Source organism: Anthonomus grandis, chromosome 3 (genome assembly GCF_022605725.1).
Source record: "Anthonomus grandis grandis chromosome 3, icAntGran1.3, whole genome shotgun sequence".
In the NCBI taxonomy this organism is placed as follows: domain Eukaryota; kingdom Metazoa; phylum Arthropoda; class Insecta; order Coleoptera; family Curculionidae; genus Anthonomus; species Anthonomus grandis.
Genome location: NC_065548.1, coordinates 18,063,080 through 18,090,842, shown reverse-complemented (window position 1 = coordinate 18,090,842; position 27,763 = coordinate 18,063,080). Strand labels below are relative to the sequence as shown.

Here is a 27,763-nt window from a genome sequence, read left to right as displayed (position 1 = left end):
TGATTGATTGATAGGTACTCATCTCTTTTAGAAAAGAATCCAATTTTGTTTTTACTCAAAAACTATATTTTATGATTTACAGATAACTTTTCTCTATTAACCTAACAAAACAGATAATTATCAAAAAGAAAAAAACATATTAACATTCAAACACAAGTATTCAACATTAGATCTTTTGCAAATATACACCATTACAACACCAGAAGTAGTAGAAATATAATCACAGGCTCTCTAGAACCAGACAAGGCTCTGACTCCTATTGTGTCCAGTTCTTTAAATTAATAAATATTTGATTTGAGATTAAAATGATCCAATGCTAGAATGATCCTTGAAATTAAATGATCCAAGTAGTTTTGAAGGGTATCTCAAAGATGTGGAAGAAGTTGCCTCATTGATCTTATGTTCTAAACTGGAGGTTGGTGGGCAATTAGTGCCCTTCTGAGCATGTCCCAAGCATGTTTGATGCAGTTTAAATCTGAAGAGAGCAGGGGTTATGCTAAATGATTAATTTCATTAATCAGGCTCTATGCCGGCGAGCATTATCATCCAGAAATCTGAAATTGGGTTTTAAATTCCAATGGTAATCATTTACCAGTTATCAGTGATGTTGTCGGCATAAATTTTACCTGTCATGGTATCTTCACAAACATACAACTCTGTTCTATCTCTGTAGAAATTTCACCCTAGACCAATATACCTCCACTTCCAAATGGATGCACTTCTTGAACAAATCGGTTATTAACTTTTGAATTTCTTGATTTTTTGTCAGGACAAACAAAAAAGCAGCTTTCATCGCTGACCATCACAGTACTCCAGATTTGTTACTGGGGATCATGTGCCCACTATTTCTTTAACACAGTATTTGTTCTGCAAAAAAGAGCAATTAGAGTCATTTTTGAAGTGAGGTGTTCTGTATCTTGTTGGCATCTTTTTGTGCAAGATAGAATCTTGACCCTTTGTTGCTTATATATGCTTGAAACAATAACTATGGTATTCAAAAAGCACCAGCAAGAAATTGTAGGTGGAGATTCACTTGGAACTCATCTTAATACACTGTAAAAATTACAGTAGACTTAAAAATCATCAACATATTGAGGAGAATGCTTACATTTTCAATAGCAAAGTTAGCATTATAAAAGGAGCTTAGTAACAGAATAAGAATACTTTCCTCAACTTTGCTCTGTTAGAGCCAAATAGATTTTGTTGGAAGATGATACAACACAGTATATAAGACGCCAAATAAATATTATTAAATCATATGCTGATTTATCCCTGATCTGTTCTTCCATAATTTAATATACTATAATACATCAGAAAATGGCAACTATTAAGATTTGCCCTTAGACTCATCAATTATTCTGATATAGGATGACAGAAATGTAGCTATAAATTTTAAGGCAGCATTCATAATGAGTTCCTAGACTAAAGATAATATAGGAATTAGCAATGGCAGATATTTCACCTGATAAGTTATATGGCCATTATTAGAGTGGTTTATCATTTTTTTTATTATAATGTTGGTAAAAGCAATAAACTTTTTAAGTTATCATTCAAATTAGTGAGTTCCATGAACATCTACTTTTTAGTGCTGGAAACATTTACTTCTCAATGTTATTCTTCATTTACCTCCTAAAAATATTAAATAATCTGAGATCAGTCAATACTGGAAGCATTGTGTCATATTTGAACCTGTGATTCTGACATATATAGTTAAAATGTTTAGCTTAAAACATAGAGAATAATCTCATATGACAGCATTTAAAATTTTATCTCAAAATCAAATTTGTCTGACAGATGCAAGGGACTTAATATACAAGGTCTAACAGTAAAATAAAGCCTTGCATTTTATATATAACTCAATTTTTTTTATAACACAAGAACAAATTGTAAAAATTAAATTTTCTCAGAACTTTCTCAACTGCTATTTTGGTGCAAATTTTATTTTAAAAAATTAATAAAAAGAACACAAGACAAACTCAATAAAATCTGGCAATTAAATAAGATATGAATTTTAACTCCACATAAAAAGACTAGTTTTAGCTACTATAAGTCAATTAATAAATATAAGCTTTTAGAAATTTAATATAGAAAGAAAATAAAATATTGATATAACCATAACATATAAATTGATCACACACAATCCAGAGCATGTGAAATTTGCTACTCTACCCTTTAGTTTCAAATGAATGATGTATGAATTTATTTGTAGATGATTAGGTTATTGCAACTTATAAATGAAAAGCTGCTAAAAATTAAATAAAAAATATACCTACTTTCATGTAATAAGAAATAGCAAAATCAAGCTAACTTATAATAAGCTATTGATTTTCTTATTCTCGAAAACTAAATAAGTGAATGAAGTACCTAAAAAGCTTATTATATAGGAAAAAAATCACCAGAAAATTATATCAAAAAATATCACTCTAACTCCTACCTAATAGGTTGATAGATGTTTTTAAAATTAGTTTAATTTTTACATTGCAATTTGAAATGTATATAGTACATTACCACTTGTTTTTGTAATGTATTTGCTTCTTTACTGTCCTGTAATAGAAAAACTGTTTTTATAGTAGCTTTTAAGTAGCCAGTGTCTCAGATGTATCTATTTTAGATATTATTGTTGTCAGCTTGTAACTTGGAAATAAAGCAGTTAAGTATGAAAGAAAATATAAGTTATTTTCACTTCCTTTCATCACAAATAACAAAATGACACTTTGTATTCATTCATTGTTTTCTTTGTATTTATTTACATGTTTTTCATGAATAAAAACATCAAATTTAATAATAAATTACTATGTGTAGAGTTGACACGTTCATACAACATCTACAAAACAGTGCAAATATAAACAAAGACACAAATAAAAAAAAACCTCCCAAAAACTGCTAAAATCTTAAATCCTTGAGCCAATTAGTGCCCCAATTTATTGCAATTAATCCATTTTATGTAGAGTTTCACAACTAAAATATAATCTTTAATTAGAGGTATGGCATTTACCTTAAAGAATTAATTTAAAGATGCCCGAATTTACACATAATACGGTCTACAAAAAAAATACGATTCTCTAAGTTGAAATCAAAACTCTACACACACACGCACGCCATTACGGTTGACAAGAAACTGACGTTTGGTTAGTGCAGACCACGGATCACAAATTTTAGGCTTGAAGTTTGGCTTTAGACAAAATGTCCTGTCATTTGTCAGAATGTTAATTTTTTGACAAGCGAAATTAGAGAGTTATCGACGAACTAGACTGTAGGTACGGTAAATAAAATCGCGTTATAATACACCTCCAGTGGCGTTGGAGGTAATGCCTGGAATAAACAGATTTATTTTTATTATATTTCATTCATGCAATATATTACAGCGAGATGAACAGCAATCATGTAAATAAATTAACAAATTCAGCATAAAGAAAGAAAACCTGGATTTTTAAAAATGAATTGAACAAAAGAAAAATTATAAAATTGGAATTCTTAAATAAAAAAAATCATTTTTTTTAAATGTGACTTGTATCAAAGCAAACTAAAAATTAAGATTAAGAAAATGCATGTTAAACATTCGATTAAAAGATAAGTAAAAAATTATATTTAAAAAGTTGAATATTTATTTTTAAGAAACGAATTAAAAAAAATTAACCCTGAGTTTTCTTATTTATGTTTATTTACTTTTTCTTTTGGGACTTTTTAGTAGTTTTATTAAATATTAAGAAAAACTCTAGAAAGAATAATTTTGAAAATTAAGCAAATGTAAAAATTCTAAATAAACATAACTTTGCGAAGGTTATTATTTGAAGGATTCTTTTATTTGGTTTATACTCTCAGGTAAAAATGTATGACTGTATAAACATTTCTTTATTATTAAATTCAAATTCCAAATATGTATAAACTAAATACGCTAAAAGATAATTGTTCTTTGATATTTTTTATAGAATAACAATAATAATATCGGTATGCCTCTTTTACTGTACGCTGTTGAATTTTAAAGCACTATTACTTTTTGTCTCAACCTATTATGGCTGTTTATACTCCTGGCCGGTTAAAGTACCATCCATAAAAAATGGCCCTATAATTATGATCGCCCAAAATACCAACCGAAACATTAAATTTTTTGAAGATTCATCTGAAAAGTAGTTCATCTCATTATAAATTTTCATTTTCATTTGCAGTTTCCATCATGTTTTCACAACATTTTATTCTTCGCCCCTGGTCTTTAAGAAATGACTTCTGAGTTTTGGAATATTTCAAACATTTATACCCTTGTTTTTAACAGTTTTATGGTCCGTAGCCAGTTCCTCCTAACACTTCTACTTGATCGTGTTAAATCCACTTTTAGGGCACTATAAACCATTCCTTCCAGTCGTTCTTGCACGATTCTTGCACTGTAGCGTGACATTTATGAGAATCCTGAAGACAAAACGATGACTCAAAATTCGAAACTACGTTTTGCCGCAAGAAATCGGTCTATTTTCAAATGTAATTAAAAACCCTACATTGTACTGCCATTGCCTTTAAACCAATAAGTTAAGAGAAATATAAATAACAAGCGCTTTAAAATTCAGCAGTGCAGCGTGCAGTTACACAGCAAAATGAGGCATACCATTATCAGTATTGTTATTCTGTAAAAAATTAAAACAACAAATACCTATCAGACGAGAGAAAGCGGTGTTGCTATTATTTTGGACAATGCTTAATTTTTATTTCCCCAACCTGTATAGCAAAGGCTTCCAACCGGTCATGTACATTTATAACCGATTCCAAGCGGTCTACCGGTAATTACCGTTCCTAAATGGTATTAACCAAACACGTCCAAGCGGTTATATTTATAACCGCTTGAGATACGTGACGTCACCAATTAGCCCTTTATACATCATCAATTTGGAACAGTAATTACCCACGTCCGGAGCTGTTTTCACAGAAAAAATAAAAACAAACAACAAATTATTTCCTTTTTAAAAATGACACAAGAAAACTAATAAGTTTTCTTTTTTGATATTTATGTTTAAGAACTAATTAAATATAATATTACTGGCGTCTGGGGTATTATTTAAAAACAAACAAAATTATGATAGTGACAGCTGACAAACTACGAAGTTACTTCAACCAAACACGTCCAAGCGGACACGATTGGTTATGTTATAAAGGGACTGTTCAAGGTTAACCAAGGGCTTAACCGCGGTTAAAACCGATAGATCGCTTGGAATCGGTTTATGTAAGTGGCAAAAGCGCTGAATTTGCTTACGAGTTCGGGCAAATGAGAATATCCTTTATGAATTTTAGGAATCCTAAGTGAAAAAGCGCAATTTCGCTCCTCTTAAATAGGGATTTTCCATTTGTACCTTTGGTGTACGGCGTGAATCCCGCAACCCGCAAATCAAAACAAAAATATAACCTTTCCCGTGTTTGTACATCAATTTTCAATTTTTCTGGACTTTTTTTTTCGTAAAAATGTTAATAATTTTTCATTACTTTGGGATTTTATTTTTTCAAATATTAAAAAATAGAAAAAGACTTAAGATTAAGCGGAATGAGGACCTATCGGTAGCTATTGATTCCGAAGAAAATCTAAAATTCGATCCTCCCGTTTACAGGCAGAGATTTCGTAAAATCTGTGAAATCCTATCAGAGGAAAAGTGGAAAAGCCAGCTGAAAAAAATCGTAGATTTTGGCTGTGCAGAATTTGGCTTGTTTGTTTATCTCAAAAATTTAACATTGGAAGAGGTCCTCTTTATAGATATTGATGAGGAAATATTGGAAGAAAAGGTCTACCGAGTGAGACCACTTTTAGTTGATCAGTTGCAAAAGCGTCAGACCCCTTTGGAAATTTTTGTTTTCAGGGGGAGTATAGTAGATCCTGATTATAGACTTCGGAAGACTGATGTAGTTACTGCTATAGAATTGTGAGTCTTCTTTTTTTGTTTTCTTAATTTAAACAGACAGAAAATGTGTGGTATGAATATCTAAATAAGTCTATATGTGTTTTAATTTTTGTTTTAACTAAGTATTTTGCAATGCAAATTTTTTTATTTTTTTTTATTAATTTTTATTTATTAATGGAATCCATTTACAAAAGTGTTTCATAGCATACCCATACAAACATATATATTCAGATACAAAACTATCTATAAATTAGTGAAAGGTGTAGATGAGTTAATTAATTAAAGCCCCTATGAAATAATATTCTTTAACTGCCCCTTAAAAGATGTTATCCTAGAGTCAAAAAAGTTTATCTGTCCTGACAGACCATTAGCACTTCGAGCCATTCATGTAATTAGCTCATTGATGCCATAATTAGTATGGTGGAATGGGACTGAAAATATTTCTGATTGTCTATTCAATCTGGAAGGCACCCTAAGTTTAAAAAGAGACAATAACTCGGGACAATCTATAGTAGCATTTAAAACCTTATGTATAAAACATAAGTCGAGTAATGTTCTTCGTGACTCTAATGTGGGTAAGTTCAGGTTATCCCTGACCCACTGATAGTAATACTCCTGTCTCCTGTAACCACATCTAAAATCCGCCACCCTTAAATATTTATTTTGAGTTTTTTCAATCTGCTCAATGTAGCAGTTATATGACGGGGACCACACAATTGAGCCATACTCCAAGATGGACCTAACAAGAGAGCAATAAAGTAAACAAAGACAAATCAGTTGTAGACCGTTGGATAAAACCCAGCATTTTCATTGCCCTACCAGTCACCTGACTGATGTGACTTTTAAAAGACAACCTGGAGTCAATAAATATTCCTAAGTCAGAAACCTCTGTTTTGACACCAATTGCTACATTATTTATTTTATAAAGAAAAGCAATAGGGTTTCTTTGCTTAGAAAAAGTAATCTTATGGCACTTATTGATATTAAGGGACATTCTATTCAAGTGACACCAATCAAAGAACAAATTGAGGTCTTTTTTCAGGAGCACAGCATCAGAAAGGGATGTGATAAGCCTAAATAGCTTCACATCATTAGCAAACATTAGCACACGACAATTTTCAAGTTTCCAAACTAAATCAATCAAAAAGAGGCAAAACAAAACAGGGCCCGAGTGAGAGCCCTGTGGCACCCCAGATGCCACCAAAATTTCAGAGGAACATGTACCTCCAAGATTAACAATCTGGGTTCTACCTCTGATGAATCCCGAGATCCACTGAAGAAGAGGCCCCACAATACCTAAAGCCCTAAGCTTCTGCAATAGTACCCCATGGTTAACCCGATCGAAAGCTTTGGAAAAATCTGTATATATTGAGTCAACCTGATGTCCCTTCTCCAAGCAGCGGTAGAGGTAGTTGACATACAGCACCAAATTAGCATCAGTAGATCTGCCTTTTATAAATCCAAATTGCTCAGGATTAAATAAAGATTTAAAACTCCAGGCAATCCTATGACTGACCAGGCAGTCAAGCAGCTTTGGCAACTCAGATTGGTTACACACAGCCGGATAATTGGAAATTTCATTTCTACTACCAGATTTAAAAATGGGTTTTAGAAAACTTCTCTTCCAGAGAGTGGGATAAGAACCAGTACCTAGAGATTTGTTAAAAATGAACAGTATTGGTTTTGTAAATTTAACAGTTAATTTTAAAACTGGGATGTAAACCAGTGGCCTTGCCTGACCTGAGTATGGGCATATATAAGACCAGTTCCAAATGGGCTCAAAATTCTATTTTGGACAAAAAGATGCTGACAAGAGACACAAACCCTTATTCCACAAAGGGCTCTAATTGCTGTTGTTAAACAAACTTAAAATTTTGATGTATTTCCTTGCCGTTTTCTCACCAAACACATTTATGAATAGTTCTTGCTTTTCCATTGCCAATGTGATCATTATATGAATCAAAGGATTGCTCCTAGCCCATAGATATACAGACATTTTTATTTATGAGCTTTAATTTAGAAAAGGTTCTTTTAGCCTCTGAGTTGTAATGAGATTTGCTAAAAATAAAAGGAGTGCTTTATTACTAAATAATATTGTCATTTTTATATTATAGTAAATATGTAATTAAAAATATAGAAAATAATATTTTTTTATAAGGTCCTAGAAAAGTTTTTGATTTCTTCCATGTTTGAAACATTTTATACTCCACAAACAAACAAAACTGTAACCTGACTGGGTTGCACTTGCTCTTGCTCACTTTGCTCACTCAATTGCTGGATTGAGCTCTAACATTATTTGCTAATTTCTTTTTGAATGATTTATTAGAAGGTTTGTCGCAGTGCATTCTTGATTAGTTTGATTTATTGTTATCAGACATAAGCTTAACAAAAAAAAAATATGCTTTATTGTTATTAACAAAGAAAAATTGTTCTAAACAAAGCTACCTTAAATTACTACCACTACACTCCATACACACTCGAGTTCCAAAACAAACATCAGAAAACAATAAATAAGAACAGCAGAAAAAAAATACATACAAAGTAAATTAAATTCCATAATTATTCCCTCAAGTATAAGACAGGAAAGAATTCAAACGATACAAACAAATCAAATAAAATTCAAATACTGTAAACTTACACTTAGGGAAAATTAGAATGTGTCGACATAGTATTCATCCAGTGAATAGTAACATTTTTTGGGCAAAACTATTTTCAATTTACGTTTAAAAGTGTCATCACATGTTGCCTCCCTGATTCCACCTGGTAAACGTTTGAAATTCCCTCGTAGAAAATAGATTTTTTAGTTAATGTGGAGGAGGGGATTGGAAGATTTAGATCGTTCACTTGACGCGTTAAGTATCTTGGATTTGGGGTTATAAATTTAAAGCGATTTGCAAAAAGTAAGCAGGCCACTTCCTGAATGTAGAGGGAGAATACAGTGTGTATGCCCAGCCTAACAAATAATGGGCAACAGGCTTAAAAGGGTATTTTTTTTTTGTTTAGAAATTCACCTAAAATTTGTACATGTGTACTTAAACTTCCTTAGTTTTTCTATTTGGTCTATTTGGTTTCAGCTTCTAAGCCCAAGTACTTACTATAAGGTACTTTAAGAGCTTCAAAAAAAGATTTGCCATACCCGGATAGTACTCAAAAAACTATTCAGACCTGTATGCTTCTAGAGTCTTTTATTATTGAAATACTCAATCCATTTGCTCCTTTCATTCATAAACTTTAGTGAGCAAATTAATTTTTTCATATTTTTCCTCTTTAGTGGGTTATAAGTTTACACCTGAAAGAAAGCAATGTTTTAATGCAATATTTCATTGGCAATAGAGCCAAAGCAATACATTTCTTTGTCAAAGAACACCAAGATAAGAGAACTTCTACTGCAAATTATTTACAATATTCCTCAAGTGCAACTCAAGTTATTAAGCATCCAGACAAAAATATATGCAATTTGGACCAGTTAAAAAGGTTTGCTCCAGTGAGAGTATATCTAATAGAACACTTTAATGAGAAAGACAATGGGAATTGATAAATAATAAGGGACTTGCATGCGAGTTGCCTCCAGAAAATATTTGGAGTTGCCTGTATTCATTTTATATGGAATGTTAAATTATATGGAAAATTATGCTGATGGATAAAGTTACAATGTACACTTGATGAGTTATTCTGGGAGTATTACTTAAAATACATACAAAGGTAGAAAGTACTACCAAGTATATTTTCATCACTACCATAATTATACAACACATTTTTTCAACTTCATTCATGGGAATATGGTTTTGCTCTCAAAATACATAAAATTTTAGAGAGTTAAAACACAATTAACACTAGATATTTACCAACAGCAAAGGGATTGTAAGAGTGACAAATTTCTTAGGGTAAACTTGAACATGAAAATGCATTGGTTATCTCATACAAAAAATTTAATGCTACTCTCATATTGTGTATCAGTAAAATTGCATATTTAGTATTTGTTTCATTTTATTTTATTTATAAGTTGCAATAAAGCTAAATACAAATTGTTCTGTGTTTGTATTCATAAGTTAATAAGAACATATAACACTAAAAAATTTAAAAATGCTCAAAAGTTTTCCGATTTCCCCTCTCAATGAACAAAAATTTCCAGACAGTTTAAAATAGTGCAACAAAATGTATGCGTCCCTTTTAACAAACTTTTGTTATTTTCAATTACATTGGATATAACTTACAAATCTCTCGAGTACCTACTTAATTTTGATTTCATATTTTTATAAGACTTACTTTTATACATATTTTCTTGGAGATTTTCCATTCAGATGCCCATTATTTATGTTTTACCAGATGACCTACCACTAGCTTAATTAGGGCAATAAAGCAGATTTTTGTTGAGAACAGTTTTTTTTAAGTAAATAAGTTTTGGCATTATGATTTAAAAAATATATATTTTGCTCCACTAATACCACAGAATAGTCGTGTCTATTTTTTAAGCATTATTTTCACTTATTTTTTCTTAGTTTTTCACTTGTTATGATCACTTATATGTAAGTAAAGTAATTATATCTGTAATTGAGTAATATTGAAATCTGTGCTGGGAGATATGAGGACATTTTTATTAATAATTTTGAAATGTTTCCCTTAAATAACAAAAATATAATCCCATAAAAATTATTTTATTAAAAGTATTTAGCAGAGAAAATGAAATCTAATCTACATATTTATTTTCAATACTCAGTTTCTTGCCAACTTCTATTTAATGAAATAAGTCAAATGATTCTAAATTCTTAGATAGATTATACATCAACTTTTATTGGGGGCATAGCTAATCAAACTCCTGGCATGATAAATTATAATTATCTCTCTCTTAACTGTAGAACAAACATTTTGATAGAGTTTTACAACTGTCGATAACACACAGAGATGTGGTCAACAGGATTTTCACCCAAATTTAATAACATATATTATTTTCTCCTAAGCAATTAGCACTTAATCTAGTCTTCTACAATTAGGTCCCTCAGGTCACAATTACATCAGTTAGCAATAAATAGTATAATAATAGTCATAATAATAAGATTTACAATTTTCTTATATGTATCCATTATTATATCAGTATTACATCCTTAGTGTAGCTGTACTAGCGATTTTTAAAAGCTTTTTATCCAAAATCGGGAAAAAACTGCTTGGTACAACCAGCTCCAATGTTAAAGTAATTTTGTTAATGGTATTTGCCAGTACTCTTTGGGCATGGGAACTTACCTTCAAGTAAGCTATGGCATTAATTTGAAATATTAAGTTATTATATTAAATTAATGTCAACAATTTATTTATTTATATTATAAATTTTTAATTGAAATTATATATTTTTATTTTTTTACTTCCACAGGTTTAATAATTGTATCTATTTTTTTAAAGATAACCATTCTTTTTTACAATAAAGCTTTATTTGATTTGATGATAAAGAAATATACAAAAAATTATAACTCTTTAATTTATATTTTCTAAAGTTATCTTCTCCCGAATTTATTAAAATATAAGATAAATGTATTTTTCAGTGTACTTATTTAATATCTCATGGAAAAACTATTTATTCTCTAAGTATTTGTATAAAATCAAATAGTTCTTTCCACACTATATTTTTCTAGAATATTTCCTTTTCCCCTATAGAAGCTTCAAAATTATTAACACAATTTGTACACTTAATACTGTCATATTTTTTTTTTCAGAATAGAACATCTGTATCCAGACACATTAGAGGCCTTACCTTATAATATTTTTTTTTTCATGAGGCCAAAGATAGTGATAATTACAACTCCAAATGCAGATTTTAACGTAATGTTTAATCATTTGACATTTAGACATCCAGATCACAAATTTGAGTGGTCAAGAGAGCAGTTTGAAGATTGGTACTCCTATATTATAACTTTAACAAATAAATATATTTATTTATGTTTTTTTAGGGCAAAAAATATTATTCACAGATTTCCAGAATACACAGTCAATTTTCATGGGATTGGAGATCTACCAGATGCTCCCAAAAACATAGGTTCTTGCTCACAAGCAGCACTTTTTATAAGAAAAGACATGCTTAACATTAAGTACATATCTCCTATATACGCAGCAGCCTGCCGTTGTGATAAAAATAGTCTTTGCAAAGGCAAGACTATAGAAAGTAAACTACTGTGCACATGTCTGTGTGCATTCTGTCTTCCAGATATTAGTGTCGGAATTTGCACTTACTTCAGCTGTAATTTAACAGAAATACAAACTTATCGGCCTATGAAAACCGATTCAAAGAAGTCACTAAGTGATACAGATTTATTACAAACTGTCCAAATGTCATATCATTCGGTTAGCAAAGATAAAATAACTGAGGCACTCAACCCATCCTGTAACATATTTTATAAGTTGGTAGAAAAGGTTGTGTACCCATATGAAGTAGATGAAAGATCTGAAAATGATAAGATTTTGGAGCTGTTTAAATATAGGGTTAACGTTTTTAGTCATGTAAATAGTAGGTTTTATATGGAGGATTCTCAACGATGTGAAATACCAATAGAGGAATTACTGTATGGAAATGTTGAAGTATCTCCACATAAAGCCAGGTAATAATATTAAGATTTTTCATATTTCTTCTTTTGAAGAAAAATATAATTAATAGCAAAATACTAATATAGGTAAAAGGTTCCTTAACATTTTTTAAAAACAAAAACTTAATGAATAGTAATACAATTCAATAGTATCATCTTCAATTTTATTAAGGTAACATATGTATGTTTCAATTTTAAATTATTAAATTCTTGAATTGTTGGAAGGTTCTAAATAATCCTAAACATTAATCTCATTGTTAAAAATGTATTTCCCCAGCATTCCACCTGTTGATTGATTGCTTAACAAAAAGTAGGACTATCGCTTTTCTCTTTAGAAGTGAACTTTCTATAACCATTATCGAAAAAAAGGTTTTTAATAGAAATTTTATTTTATAAGATACTTCAATGACATTATTGTGTGTTATTAATTTTTGTTCTTTGCCAATGTAGTTCACTAAAAATGTAATTAACTTTGTAAAAAGTAGAAGGTAATCAAATACCGTTTTTCGATCTTATAGGTTAAGGATTAGGTAACAAAATAGATTCTTACATCTTCAGTAAACTCAGAAAACTGTCAGCAGCGGATAACATAATTTAGTATAATTTAAACCCGCCAAACGCATATAAATTTGCTTCTTTTAACTTTTTATTTTTTTAATTTTATTCAGACTATTTAACTAGTTTTAATAGGTTTATTTAACAAATATCTTTCTATTTGTAAAATAAATCAAAGAAATAGATAAATTATCCACTCAACACAGTCAATTAATGTATTTTAAGTTTGTTAATCACTATTTTAAACTGTTATTGTGGTATAGTGTAGTGTTGGGATAAGCTTTTCAATTTTTTAATACTTATTATATAAGAACCTTGGAAAATGATGGATTACCGGTTTAACACGGTACGTTTACAGGTTTTAACAAGGTTTTTAAAAACTTTATACAAGTAAAAATTTTAAGTTTATAACTTCATGTACATATTTTTCTGCATATTCTGTTCTTTTTCCACTTTCATTTACCTGCGTATTTACTTACCTTACCCTACCATAAAACCTCTTAAATTATATTCCTATTTAAAATTGGTACTCGCCAGCAGCATAATCTATGACCATATATCACCCATTTGTTTAAATTTTTCAAATTTTTCTACTGATAATTTCCGATCTTATTCAAATGTTGTTTCACCACCGGGTTGTCAGCCAAACTCAGTCAACGTCAAATCCATTTTAAATACTAATCAAAATTCTTAGTAAAAACATCAACTTTTATACATTTTCATTCATTTTGATTTTCAAATCAATAGAAATCAGATAGCTACCCCATAAAATGCATCACATCCATTTTATTAATTGCAGGAAGTTTTGAAGAAACAGTTCAATTTATTTTTTGCAGAAATCTACTTCGCGAGGGCGGGTTTACAGTAGAAAAATGTATCGCACCAGAGTCAGGAGACAGTAAATACTGCATAATATCGACGCCTCGAGAAATGGAAAATATTACCAGTAGCTCTGAAGTTACTGATAATTATAGCTCAAAAAGGTAGGGTCGTTTGGGTTCATTGTACACACTTGCCAGGGGTGTTTACATTTACTCAAATACGATTAATTGAATTATGTATATGAAAATATATTCTCTTATATTTTTATGGTTTTGTTCCAAAGAAATATTATTTTTAACTTTTTTCCAAAGCGTATACCTAGTATTGCAGGGGTAAATGTAAACACTTTCTTTTACATTAATTCTGGTTTTAAGGAATGCTTGACATAAACACGATAAAAACTTTGTTGCTTAATTCATTGCTTTGAGGATTTATTTTTCTAGAATATTTATATTTATTTTCTATAAAATTTGTTCTAGAATATGCGTAATAAGTGAAACTATAATAATTCTAAAAGAGACACAACCAAAACTAGCAAGTTCATTACCCAATTTTTTAACTTTCAATATTGTGCCTCATTTATAATTGTTGACATGTCCAACCTAACCTGTTGACAAATTAATAAACCGTAAAAAATATCTATTTTAAATAAATACGTGAGGTTGTGAGTCTTTGTCTTCACTACCTTTTCCCGTTTTGTTGCATTCTTAACAGCCCTTTTTGGCTATTAAACTTAAACTAGCACAAGGGTACCTTACAAATTTAACATAAGAAATCTAAAAATTCTTCGTTATTTAGTTTGTATTTAATATTAGTTTCAATAGGCATTTTAAGTAAACCTGTTCCTGTTTTTGGGGTTCTTTCAAATTCAAAAATCGCTTTATTGGTATAAACTAAAAGTTGTTAACAAAGTTGAAAAAAAGAGAAAATAGTGGAAATATTTATAAAACAAAATAAGGAAACATTATAGGTAAGGGTTTTAAAACCTATAAAATACATGTATCAACACTAGTCAGTGAATAACAATCTCGTTTGTATACTTCTTGCCACCGTATACAAACGAGGCCCTTACTCTCTCAGTTCTTGGAATAGGAAGAGGCAGAGAAAATGTGTTACGAAGATTGTAGTCAGATGGAGAATTAAGCTCATGTCTGTATTTTTTATGAACAATACTAGCTGTTACCATTATAAATAAGGAGGGCAAGGTTAGGATGGAATGCTTCAGGAAAAGATACTGACAAGAAGTGCGAAAAGGGACACGGCACATATAACGAATTACCTTCTTCTACATAACTCCCCAGAAGACAATTCCATACCTAAGATGGAAATTACTCTAACAGCATAAAAGTTAGATGACAATTTTTTTTGCAAGTAAGAGATGTGGTCTTCAAATCTTAAAAGGTTATTGATCGTCACACCCAAAAATTTGCTTGCGACAGATGGAATGATTGAATTATTATGTAAAGTAACTGCCCCTAGATCACACCTAGAAACCATAGATCTTGAGTTTCCGCAGCGGAATTATATGACTCACACCATCAAAAGCCTTGAATAAGTCGCAGAAAACCAGAATTCAATCCCAAGTAGAGGCTCTCCAAAAGGTTAAAAATAGCAGCGCCCGTGCCGACTCTCTCCCGAAAACCAAACCGATAGACGCTAAGAAGTCCATGCCTTTTAAGAAAGTCCATCACACGATTTTTAACCAGGCTCTCAATCTGGCAAGAGTGGGAGGCAGAGCTATTGGCCTAAAATTTGATAAACTGTTGTGGTTACCTCCCTTGTACAATGGAATCACCAAAGCCTCTTTAAGAAAATAAGGAAAAGATCCAGATGAAAAAGGAATATTGATTACTTACAGACAGTGCAGAAAGTGAGGTTTGTGGCAATGCAGCAAGTACTCTCACCGAAACTTCATCCCACCCAAAAAAAATTTTTACTCTTTATGTCACGCAGGACAGCTTCAATCTCATTTGGATCTGTAGGTCCAAGGAAAAATGTTTCAGAGACCCGAATGCTAGTAAGATAAGAGACTGGATCGACATTACAATGGGGTAAATTCTCAGAGAGATACAAGGAAATACCCTGATAAGGGGCTCAGATGTTAAAGGTTCAGAAACAGGATCACACCGTACACCACCCCTCATTTTTTTAACAATTTTCCAAGTCTCCCTACATTTGTTGGATGATTGTTCAATTCTTTTAGAGTGAAGTTTTTTGCGAGCTTAATAAAGTTTCGGTAAATCCTGCGGTACTTATTAATATAAGACCCAAAATGTGCATTACCAAATGCAACGATCTGAGATTTTTACCCGAAGTTATCAGTCCTTTAGTGTACCAGGGTTTTCTTTTTTTTTTTTAATTTTAACTAAAGGGAAAGCTAAATCAAAAACCTGCACCAACATAGTGTGAAATTTTAAAAGGGGTTCATTACTAGACCTACTTATTAAAGACTTATTGATGATGACCTGTAGGGGTTAAAAGTGCTATGCCAATAAAAATTGAAGTATTTCACTCAGACACAGTAGCCTGGCTTCCCTGAAATTAGACGTCACTTTAAAAAAGTAATATGGCGCCAGGCACAAAGCTTAAATATGAATATATCAGCGCTACTTTTGTCCGCATTCACCCCCGCCGACTATAGATTTCAAGCAAGTTCCTATTATATATTTCTTTATTTTTCCCAAAATTTAGTAGTGACTGCAACGAACCTATCCAATTTGAAGCAAATAATGATCATCTATCTGATTGGGACGAAGTCCCATTTGAAACCAAAGATATGAAGGCAGCTACGTCTTCGGCGGTTGAGCAAGGTACATATAATAAAATCAATAACACCACACTTGTTAATTACAAAATTAAATATGTAGGCCCAACCACATCTATAGAGCAACCAAAAAAACCACCAGATCCGCTATTTGATTCCGGATATTTAAAGTCGCCATCGCCTTTAGAGTCGAATCCGCAACTTCCACAGTTGACACAAGACAACCTTGAAGCGGCAGAAACCGATCAATTTGAAGAAATTGTCAGTACACCGAACTTGCATAGTAACGATAATAAGTTGCATTTGAAAAAAACTATTGCTAAGGAGAAATTTGTTCCTGAAAGTCAGAGGTAATTATATTTAATAACACTCAATAATCCTTTTTGTAGTTTTAGTATTACGAAAAATTCCGTTTTGTAATTTTTAAATACGAGGTAATATAAAAAGGATAAATTTTATTTACATTATAATTATGCCAGATTGCGTCGAAATATTGTCATTTTGATTTTATTATTGGAATATCTAGTCCAAGATAACTTTTTTGAATTTTTGAAATCCTAAAATTCTTGACGACAAATCACTTTTTTTGTTTTAAATAATGAAAAAATAAAATATTTCTTTCATACAATTCTTTAATCCTTTTAATTTTCAACAATGGCTTTACACCCTGCATGGAAAGAAAAACGCAAACTGTATATTAAGTTTTATAATCACAATAAATAAAGTTATTATTAATTAAAAGTTTACATGTATAATTATAAAATTATATTCTGTGCATTAAAATTGGGCAGAAAATATTATTTTATTAATATTAAAGATAATGCGATTATTAATATTTTTTAAAAAAGGACAGCTTAAAAGATTATTTCAACTTACTAAAAGTCAGTGTGAAATGGAAACCTGGCCAAATTTTGGCTGGAACTAATACCTAATATTTAAATTAACATTTGTTTATCCCTGCGAAGCGAGGATATGTCTCAATAAGTCAAGAAAAGTAATAGTAAAAATAAGCCGAATAAAAGTAAATGATGGATGTTTTTCCTATTGTGGATAGGTTAAAGATCTTTACCATATGTTATTTCTTAGTATTCTGAACAATTAATCACTAATTTTCTCCTAAATAGACGAACAAATTTCTAAACTCAATAAACCTTAACTTATGATACTTCTGTGGAATCCAGTGAAAAGTGTGCCCCTGTAGTGTGCCCCAAGTGTGCATATAGGATTTCCTTGGAAAGTTTAACTGCGACGATCGATTTCATTAAAAGTATGCATTGGTTATTGTTGAAAACTTATCATTTAATGGCAATTAAATGGCGTTGGCAAAAATTCATAATAAATCAATAAAAAGACCAAATCTTCAGAAAAAATTGTCAATTTAGGGAATAAAAAGGAATACGGGAAGTAGAAATAGTCTTGTCATTTTTCATTATAATTCACGATTTCTATTACCAGTAATATTCTAGACATGCGAAAAGCTGAGGAAAAATAAATGGTATATGAATATTTCTTTCATTAAATCTTTTAGATCGACTAATATAGTAGATGTACCCTGTATGACATATATTCATACAACATTTACATATATTACAAATTTAAAAATTACTTATATTTTAAAAGGAATACTATTCATGCCGTTGGGAATATTTTCTAGTCGTTTAAAAAGTAAAAATCTGGCTTATTTTTTTAGAGTTAAGCTAGATCCGCACAGAATCAACGAACTCGATAGGTTTTATAACATGTGCACTGTTAAAACTTTCATGAATAATCATCTGAAACCCCAAAATGAATTTAAGAAAAGTAATTTTAAGGATTTTAGCGTTGCCGGGACTTCTAGTAACTGGAAAAAGACTAGGAGGCCGAGAGTAAGCAATTATCTTATAAGAAAACGGAATATAGTTCCATACAAATATTTTTAGGATAAAGAAAAAAAAGTACCCGAGAAAAAAGAACTGGAAGAACCTACAATTCTGGACGATGCCAGGAGCTTAACAAATTGTATCGTTCAAAATAGTCTTAACAAGGTGGAAGTAAAAGAGGAAGTGTTTTACGGGCCACATTCACTTGTAATAAGGGATTTCGTAAGACTTACTGTTCATAAACTATTGAGATTTATAGTGATTATAATTTTTAGAGCCCTGTACAAGAACGAATAGGCCTTGCGGAGGTTATACCGCGAGAGCCAGTAATCGGAATTATTCCCCACCCCATTCCGCTTCCGCCGATAGAAGTACAACCAGCTCAAGGAGTCGAAAACGGAGATCTTGCCAATAATAATAGAGATAATGAAGGTGTATATTATACATTTCTAACAAACATAAAATATTTTTAAATTTGTTTATATTTTAGGAAATAACTTGGGAGAAGGAATTGAAGATCTTGACATAGATGAAGGTATTGATTTATTAAATGACAATCTTGAAGACATAGTCCCACTCTTAGAAGACAATGTTAATCCGATTGAAAATAACAACGATGTGATAGTGGAACAGCCTCAAATAGTTAGAGAGGAAGCAGAAATACCTGTACGAGAAGGAAATGCGATGAATGGAGAGGATGATGTTAGAGGAGCAGATGCGGAAGTAAGTAATCTCTATAAGATAATATATTATGAGTTAAATGCCATATTTTTAATGAGCTATCAATAATAGATAAGTTGAAATTAAAATAGTAAGAAGGTCACAACATGTTTAAAAATGAATTTTTTTTGTTCGATAACTGTATTAAAAAGAAATAAATAATAGTGGTTATTTTTGCGACCCAAAATTGTTGCTGTGATGTGGGATATAAGTCTAAATAAAACAAAAGTGTTTTTAATTAAATATTGACGGTTTGGCCTTAATAAAGTAATCCTCAGGAGAAAAGAGATTTAAATAATTCGTTTGATTTTATATAGAAAATGTTAAAAAATTTTAACTATTACGGCCGCAAAACATTTCAAATTATTTTTAAGAAAATGTAACACTTTAATAATCGCTTCGCTAGTAATAAATAAATATTAAAAATTCTACTACTTTCTTATCTAAATGCTGGCTTGCTTAGTTAACATTTCATTTTAAACACCAAAAAGAACTTTTTGTTAATGATTGAATTATTTTAAAAGATGCAATGAGAATCTTTGCTTAATAGACTAGTATTAAGCAATAACGTTATTTTTTGATACATAGCATTTTGATAGAACAATAAATGTTATCTCTGTAAATATTTTCTTGAAAATTGGTACGTAGTTGCATCCAAAGCCATTTTCTGATATAAAATTTAAATTTGTATATTTGCTATTGGCGTTTATGCGGACTTTAAATTGAATATTGTTGAAAAGAAAAACCACTGGCACTGGTTTTTCTTGTAATAAGAAATATTTTTCTTTCTATTAAGTATTTAATTATCTTATAGCATATCTGGTCTCTTGGTTTTTTTTCGTTCGACGTACGGTTTTCGCATGAAAAAATAAACATCATTTTTCTGCACTGCCCTGCGTTTACTATTAAAATATTATTTTTTAATTTAATAGTAATTGCTATATTTATTTAGAGAAAAGTATTAAAGCAGCTACAGGGGTATCAAATTTTTTGGAAAAAATAAGTTTTGCTAAAGTTTTTACAACTTTACCACACCGTAGTTCAAAATCTAGTTTTATAACTAAACATAGTTCTTAAGAACTTTTTTGCTTGATTTCATCCAAGAACACGTACCCGAATTCTGTTGCAATTGTTAAAAAAAAACACGCCGTATATATTCATATGCCACCTTGATATCATACAGGGTGTTAATTCATTGAGTGCCGATAATACAGGATGTGATTCCTTGGGTGATTTAAAAAAAATCATATCAACAAAATATGTCCTAAACTTCTTAGTTTTGGAGCTATAGGTAGAAAAGTTTATAAAGAACCGGCTGCTCAATATGCGCACAAACCCATTTTTCAACACAAAATCGATAGAAAATCCGGTGGCAGAGAGAAAAGACGACCGCAATATATTTTCTCTCGCTTCTTATTAAAGAAACCGGAATAACAAAGCAGCCGCCGTACTTCGTTTCTTTGTACCTGCCGGGGATTTAAAGCCTATGACTTAGCCTGCAGGCCTACTCAGTGTCGTCTCGTACGGGAAGTGAGTTAATCGTGTTATAAGGCATTTAAAATCTGTTGTGTGTTTTTTTTTTTAAAGTATAATAGTGAAATAGACTATAGTTTTTTTAGTAGACTATCCGATTTTTATTGTAAAAGGTAAATAGTAGTAAAATTGGTTTAAATTATTGAATTGTCTAATAATTTAAAAAAATAAATGAAAATTAATTACTGTTAAACATTATATTATTTAAAATATACTTTGATTTTAAGTGACAAAATAATAGATATTTAACTTGTAGGTATATATGTACAGCCTAGAGTGTGCATGTGTATATTAATTTTTTTACTTTCTAATTTTTTTTAGATGTCACCTAAGAAAGTAAGCAAACAAGGACAAATAATTCACAGCCAAGGGAGAGAGATTATTTCTAACGTGGCAGCTTTTATGAAAAAAGAAGCAGAGCAAGGAATTACTATTCCTTTGAGAAATGTTATGTAAGTGAACAATATAAACTCATATTTTATTGTAGGATGTTTTCAAATTTTAATTTTTATTGTATTGATAACTTACAATAATAGTATATAATTATTTTAGACAACGTACGTTAGCTGCCACTCGAGTATCCCAGTCAACTTACAGAAGAGTGGTCCAAGAGTCAGAAGATATAGAAAATAAACCTTACTGTTCCTTTACCAGTCCAAGGAAAAAAAGGTTAAGAAAATCTCAGAAGATTGGTAACATTACTTTGACCCAAATTAAAGATATAAAACAAATAGTGTATGATTTCTACATAGTTGAAAAAAGAAGACCTACTCTAAAATGTAAGTACAGTATGTTTCAGTCAGTTGTAAAACCCAAGTAATTTACTCACCCTACATTGCAATATAACACCAGAATATTTTATTATTTAGGCAAAAGTGGCACCTGTTAAGTATTTTTTTGGGTTTGACATAAAATAACCATATGGAGTATATTTAATTATTTACATTTTTAAATATAAACTTATTATGTTATGTTATTTTCTTTCCAGTAATACTTCAAAAGCTTCTTGATCGGGCTATTATTTAAGAGCCTATAAGTACACCAATCTTATCAAAATTGCTGAAAAAAATTTAGGTATGTGTTTAAATTATATTTAATATTTACTTTCTTATATTTACCTGCTAACCAGTTGACAGTTACCTGAAAAGTTTATCAATAGGAATTTAACTTTACAACCATTATTAGCTGTTGCGTCAAAATTAATTCTAGGGATTATATTTTATTGACTTTATAAACTTCTAATAATTTTTTGGCACATAGATAAAATAAGAACGGTATATGTACCTACAAATAGGAACTTATTACATTTTAGTCCATTTAATTCTAGATACCTCTCTAGATATTCCTATTTTGCAGAGTACCTGGCAGAGTACCTATCCTTTCTTTAATTTATTAAGCTTTTTATTTTATTAAGTTACGTCTTTGCTAATTTTATTTTTAAATATCATGAGAAATTTGTTTAATACATTAATATGTTCCTTTAATTACATATAAGTTTTTTTATAGATGGACCAAAACGGAAGATAACAGAAAAGCTCTTATGGAATCTTACGACATACGATTGAAAAGGATCAAATATTTAAAGCAAATTTTTAAATATAAAGAGGACGGCCGTAATATTGTACATACTGATGAAAGTTACATACATAGCAGTCATACAAAGGACAAAGGGTGGTTTGATGAAAGTCGACATGGAATTAGAAAACCCATTTCCAAAGGACAGAGACTTATAATTCTTCATGCTGGAGGAAGAAATGGTTTCGTAAATAATGGGTTACTGATTTTTCGCTCAGGTAAAATTTTTTAGTTATTTCTATATAAAGTAATACCAAAAATGATATTAAAATGTAATACGCAGAAATGATACTCTTAGTTCCTTGATTGGATAAGCGGGTACTTATACTTTTCAGTCCTAGTTCCCTACCCATATTTTCATCTATAATATTTAGTCAACTTTTTACCATTATCAATATTGATATTTTGATAATTAATACCACACTGACAACTTTATACGATTATTTAAAAATCTTTTATTCTTCTCTTTTTAGGATAAAAAGCGGAGACTATCATGACGACATGAACCATCACAACTTCATGAAATGGGTCGAAAATCAGTTAATTCCAAATTTACTACCTAATTCCGTCCTAGTATTAGACAATGCAGCTTATCACAATGTGCCTGTAGTCAAGAATGTTACATCTGGAAGTAAAAAGCAGGAAATAGTTGACTGGCTCAAGGAACGTAATTTTACATTTGATGCAAAACTCACCAAGACTTAGACTCACAAGAGTTATATGAAATAGTGTCTGAAAATAAAAAAAAAGTATCCTGTAAAAACCAAGTTGGACGACCTAATGGAAAAGCATGGACACATTGTGTTAGGTTTGCCTCCATACCACCCAGAGCTTAATCCGATAGAAAAAAATTGGGCAACTGTTAAGTACAATGCCCAAACTTTTTCCAAATTTTCAAAATTGGGTGGCAAGCAGAAATTCCACTTTTAAATTGGCGGATGTCGAAACTTTGACAAGGCAGAAATTTGCGGAAATTTCGAATGATGAGTGGATAAATATTTGCAACCATATAGACAACATAGAAAAACAATATTTCGAAAGTTATCACCTTTTTGATGAAGCATTGGATTCTTTAAAATTTACAGTAAATACAGGCTCATCTGATGAAGAGATCAAATGGTCTTCATCATCTCCCATCTGATGAAGAGATCGAATGGTCTTCATCAGATGAATCTGATTTAGGTTGTAATACACTATCTGATGAATAAAAATAATATGTAAAATAATGAAATAAAACTTTAAGCTTATACCAATTTGTTTCTTTCCACAAGTCGTTTAAAATACCTAATCCTTAAAAAAAATGCGAATAAAGAATAATTTTCAGCTACCTATTTGAAGTCTTGTTTTAAAAATAATTAGCGAACTACATCCTCCTGTAAGTAAAACTATTTTTTATTAGATTTTTTATGGGCACATTACAATGCTAAAAAATATAATTTTAATCTCATCTACATTTTTTTAAACGAATCTCGGAGCAATTAAATTCAAATATATGCATTCTTAGTTGGTATTTCAACTAAATCAAACGCACTTATAATATCGCTAGCTATACCTACTAAAAATCTAGGGCTATTTAAACTCTAGTACAAATAAATATTAATAATTTCAACAAGTGTGCCGCCTCCACTGTCTTCAGACCTCGACATAGTCATCTGACCCGATCGATAGAATAACGAGATGCGCGGATTTTGCCGCCTGTTGATGTCACCGGTTCTTATAAACTTTTCTAACTATACACGGTGTTAAGGTTTAAGAAAAAATATGTTTTTTAATCTTAAGAAAGATAATATTGCAGATATTTTTATGAAACTTAGTACACCCTTTTTGATCACTAAGGAGCAGTTTCTGACGTAATAGATATTTTAAAATTTTTATCATTGACGTCCATCCAGGATATAAACTAAATATTTTTGAAGAAAAAAATGATACGCCACTGATTTTTTTAAAATCCAAAATTGTTTTTGAAATCCTCATTTACTTTTAAACAAATAATGTTTCTTGTCTTAATTTCGTACGACGCACCGTTTTGCAAAGAACCGACGCGCAAAAAAATTAATACCGAAAACGTTTTTGTTTCTTCGGTTCAATAATTGAGACTGCTTTTAATATTTTGTTATTGAACTGCCTTCTTAAAGTAAACGAAATAAAAAATTAGTAGGTTATGTGTGCCTGAACGTGTCATAATTTTGGACGTTTCTTTTCACAATAAAATTAATATTTATTTTATTTTTTTTAATAATAATTAATATTATTGTATTAAGAAAGTATATACATAATTTGAGTTAAAAAATGGTAAATTTTAAAAACAGTGAATTAGCAGCAAACGCATATTACTTATGGGGTTCCAGAAGGAAATGTATATGAAGCCAGGCGGATATACCAAGAACGTTTCCAAATTGCGTATAACCTGACTTTCATAGGCATCTATGAAGGCGTCACAAGACCGGAACGTTAAAAGTACACTACAGTGCTAAAAGAGTCCATCAATCAGTAAGAACACCCGAACTTGAAGAAGGAATTTTACACGAAATTGAGGAGAATCCCGAAACTAGTACTAGGAAAATCGTGTCAACCTTTAATGTTTCACATGTACTTGTTTGGAAAATTCTCATCGAAAATTTGATAAACCCGTATCACATTCAAAGAGTGCAAGCATTACTCCCTAGATATTTCAGTGGTTTCTTCAAAAGCTGGTGGAAAATCCCTTATTTAACAGGCAGATTCTCTTTACAGATGAGGCTAATTTTAGTCGAATCTAATCATCAGGTGCAGTTCTCATTAAATGTTTGGGCTGGCATTATTGATCATCTGATTATCAATAATGCCCAGTTTCCCAATAAGACTTAATGGAGAATCCTATTTACACTTTCTTAAAGAAAATTTGCTACCATTACTTGAAGACTTTCCTCTTTTATTGCCTCCACTTTTTATCTTACGAGTACGTACATTTTTAAATCGCGAATATCACAACAGGTGGAGAGGGCGCGGAGGAACACAGTCATGGCCGCCTAGGTCTCCCGACCTGAATAGTTTAGATTTTTCTGGGGGCATCTAAAAAGCTTAGTGTAAGCAGTACCGATTGAAACTGAAGAAGAGTTACAAAACTGTATAATAGTATCCTTTCAAACTATAAGGAATACCCCAGGAATCTATATATATAAAAGAGTTTGTCCTGACTGACTGACTCATCATCGCAGAGCAAACTACAATAGCTAGAAACGTGAAATTTTGCCAACGGGTTCCTTTTATAATGTAAGCACCGGATAAGAACGGATTTTTCGAAATTCCACCGATAAGGGGTGTTAGCGATATGATAAATATCGCATAGCGGCATAAAACTGATTAATAAATACGATTGAAAAAGTGCCTCTGTATTATTTATATTTTGGTAGACATAACAACAAGGCAGGTCCATGCGATACCCGAGAGGTGACTCGACTCAGTCTTACCGCTCGCTCTGCATCTAACGAATCATTTTTAAAATTATTTGTGTCTTGGTTTTATAATAATTATATTATATTAATCGCGCCCCTTAACCTCAAGAAAAACGGCGTGGCAATTGTGGGTTGCATGTACTATCAATGAGGCGAGGCTTCGGATTTTATTTTTGTGTATTATGGGTTGTATTTACTATTATTGGAGTCCTTCTTCGACTTTTCTTTTATTTTCACGCGAGCAACGCCGCGGCCATTCAGCTAGTCTTTAATAATATGCGTCAGTCTATGCGAAGAAGAGTGAATGCTTGCATACTTGTGGGTGGAGGACACTTCCAACAGTTGCTGTAAATTATTTGAGGTATTTATTTTTTTGCGCGAAAACGGTGCGTCGTATGAAATTAAGACAAGAGACATTATTTGTTTTATTATTTTTACGTATCATTTTTTTCTTCAAAAATATTTAGTTCATACCTCGTACGGACGTCACTGGTAAAAATCTTAAAATATCTATTACGTCAGAAACTGCTCCTTAGTGATCAAAAAGTGTATACCAAATTTCATAAAAATATCTGCAATATTATCTTTTTTATGAATCAAAAACATATTTTTTCTTAAAAACTTTAACACCCTGCAGCTCGAAAACTAAGAGTAGGACATATTTTGTTGATATAATTTTTTTTAAATCACCAAAGGAATCACATCTTGTATTATGAGCACTCAATTAATTAACACCCTGTATACTATCAAAAAAACAAAAAAAACCGAACGAAAATGAAGAAATTGAGAATAACCTACGAAATAACACAGATTTATCTTCTAGGACATAACCGAAACAATAGCCCAAGCTAGCAGAGAGGCCCTGTATGACGAAAACTCGGAACAAGACTTACTTGAAGACTTTGACGTGCCACCACAGGCCGTGAATCCCGAAGAGATTTCAGACGTTTTAGCTAGTGCTAACGTTATATTGGTGGGCGTAAACCATATTAGTTCCACCGCACTGGAAAGGGAAGCAACACAATCAGCAGGTAAAAATCGCAGGTGATCTTTTTTTATTTTATAAATTCAAATTTGATGTTATTTAATGTTTTAAGCAATTTGAACTTTTATCGGGAGGTTTGAATTCATTCCTTTCACGTATTCGATAACACCATGTTGCTGTGTTTAGATCACTAAAACATTGCTAAAGAAATGAAAAACAGTTTCACGTTTTGTATATATATATATATTAAATAAATTTGGTAATTAAGTATTAGCTATTAGGATAATCTGAAAAAAACACGTATCCGTTGTTTTTTGTCAGTCGTTAGTGGTCTATGAGGAAAGCTTAAAAACTAAACCCCTTCCTTTTTTTACTGGGTTATACCAAATGGCTAGCATGATTTTTCGTTTTGGTTTTCAATATTAACCGAGCAGTCAAAATATAATTATGTATGTACCTCTATGGTCTCTTTCAGAATTAGTTTTATCTTCTGACGCCTTACTCCACCTAAAATACTTAACATTATAATATTTTTTTTTCTATCTTTCAACTTTTAGGTATTTTTTAATTTTTTTTTCTGTACACTATTTTCCGCTTTGTTTTCTTCCTAATTAATTTTTTTATCTGTCTGTCTTTTTTCTTTACTATATTTCTATGTTGGAAAATACAATTTAATTATATAAAATTGTATACAAAATTCGATTCTGATATTAGAATAGATTTTAGATTAAATAGTAGGTCAATTATTACATTATCAAAGAACGTAGGAAGAATATTATTTTTAAGTTTCGTAAAATTTAATATCCAATGCTCTAGGTCGTCAATTTCTCCACAGATACAATTTTTCGTCAAGGAAAGGCCTATTCTATGTTTGTGATATATCGTGTGACAGGTTCTTAATTAGAACTCCTATTAGAGCAGTTCTAATTGAGGGGAAAAACTGTTTATAGGCTACAGCTTTAGTGCTTTCAAAAAAGAGTGATTGTCAATTTTTCGACAAATTCTTTTTTGCTATTGCATAAATATCAGCGAAAGGAATTTATGCTCTCCAATAATAACCAAATTAGTCGC

At 30.9% G+C, this 27,763-nt stretch overlaps 2 protein-coding genes and 1 long non-coding RNA gene across 8 annotated transcripts in view; 2 read left to right on the top strand and 1 right to left on the bottom strand.

The window, feature by feature from the left end:
• The window catches only part of LOC126733787 (uncharacterized), a 57,855-nt gene extending 54,695 nt beyond the window's left edge, over positions 1 to 3,160 (bottom strand). For both annotated transcript variants that reach the window (XM_050437187.1, XM_050437188.1), the window contains exon 1: positions 2,996 to 3,160. The gene's annotated coding sequence lies outside the window, so the exon portion shown is untranslated. The remainder of the gene's footprint in view (positions 1 to 2,995) is intronic.
• A 2,237-nt stretch (positions 3,161 to 5,397) lies between these two features.
• The window catches only part of LOC126734015 (uncharacterized), a 31,116-nt gene continuing 8,750 nt past the window's right edge, over positions 5,398 to 27,763 (top strand). For 2 of the 5 annotated variants that reach the window (XR_007659925.1, XR_007659924.1), the window contains exons 1-11: positions 5,398 to 5,897; positions 11,582 to 11,761; positions 11,816 to 12,460; positions 13,837 to 13,983; positions 16,514 to 16,632; positions 16,690 to 16,936; positions 18,277 to 18,451; positions 18,506 to 18,667; positions 18,721 to 18,877; positions 18,936 to 19,168; positions 26,531 to 26,751. Coding sequence is in view for 3 of the 5 variants with exons in the window: in XM_050437525.1 (XP_050293482.1) it covers positions 5,446 to 5,897; positions 11,582 to 11,761; positions 11,816 to 12,460; positions 13,837 to 13,983; positions 16,514 to 16,632; positions 16,690 to 16,936; positions 18,277 to 18,451; positions 18,506 to 18,667; positions 18,721 to 18,877; positions 18,936 to 19,168; positions 26,531 to 26,738 (2,725 nt within the window). In the remaining 2 variants the exon portion in view is untranslated. The remainder of the gene's footprint in view (positions 5,898 to 11,581; positions 11,762 to 11,815; positions 12,461 to 13,836; positions 13,984 to 16,513; positions 16,633 to 16,689; positions 16,937 to 18,276; positions 18,452 to 18,505; positions 18,668 to 18,720; positions 18,878 to 18,935; positions 19,169 to 26,530; positions 26,752 to 27,763) is intronic. The other 3 variants (XM_050437526.1, XM_050437525.1, XM_050437524.1) reach the window with 3 other exon arrangements.
• LOC126734016 (uncharacterized) lies at positions 20,919 to 23,520 on the top strand. Its single transcript, XR_007659926.1, has 5 exons — positions 20,919 to 21,150; positions 21,251 to 21,477; positions 21,687 to 21,772; positions 22,205 to 22,491; positions 22,747 to 23,520. It is a non-coding gene; the product is annotated as an uncharacterized LOC126734016 (long non-coding RNA).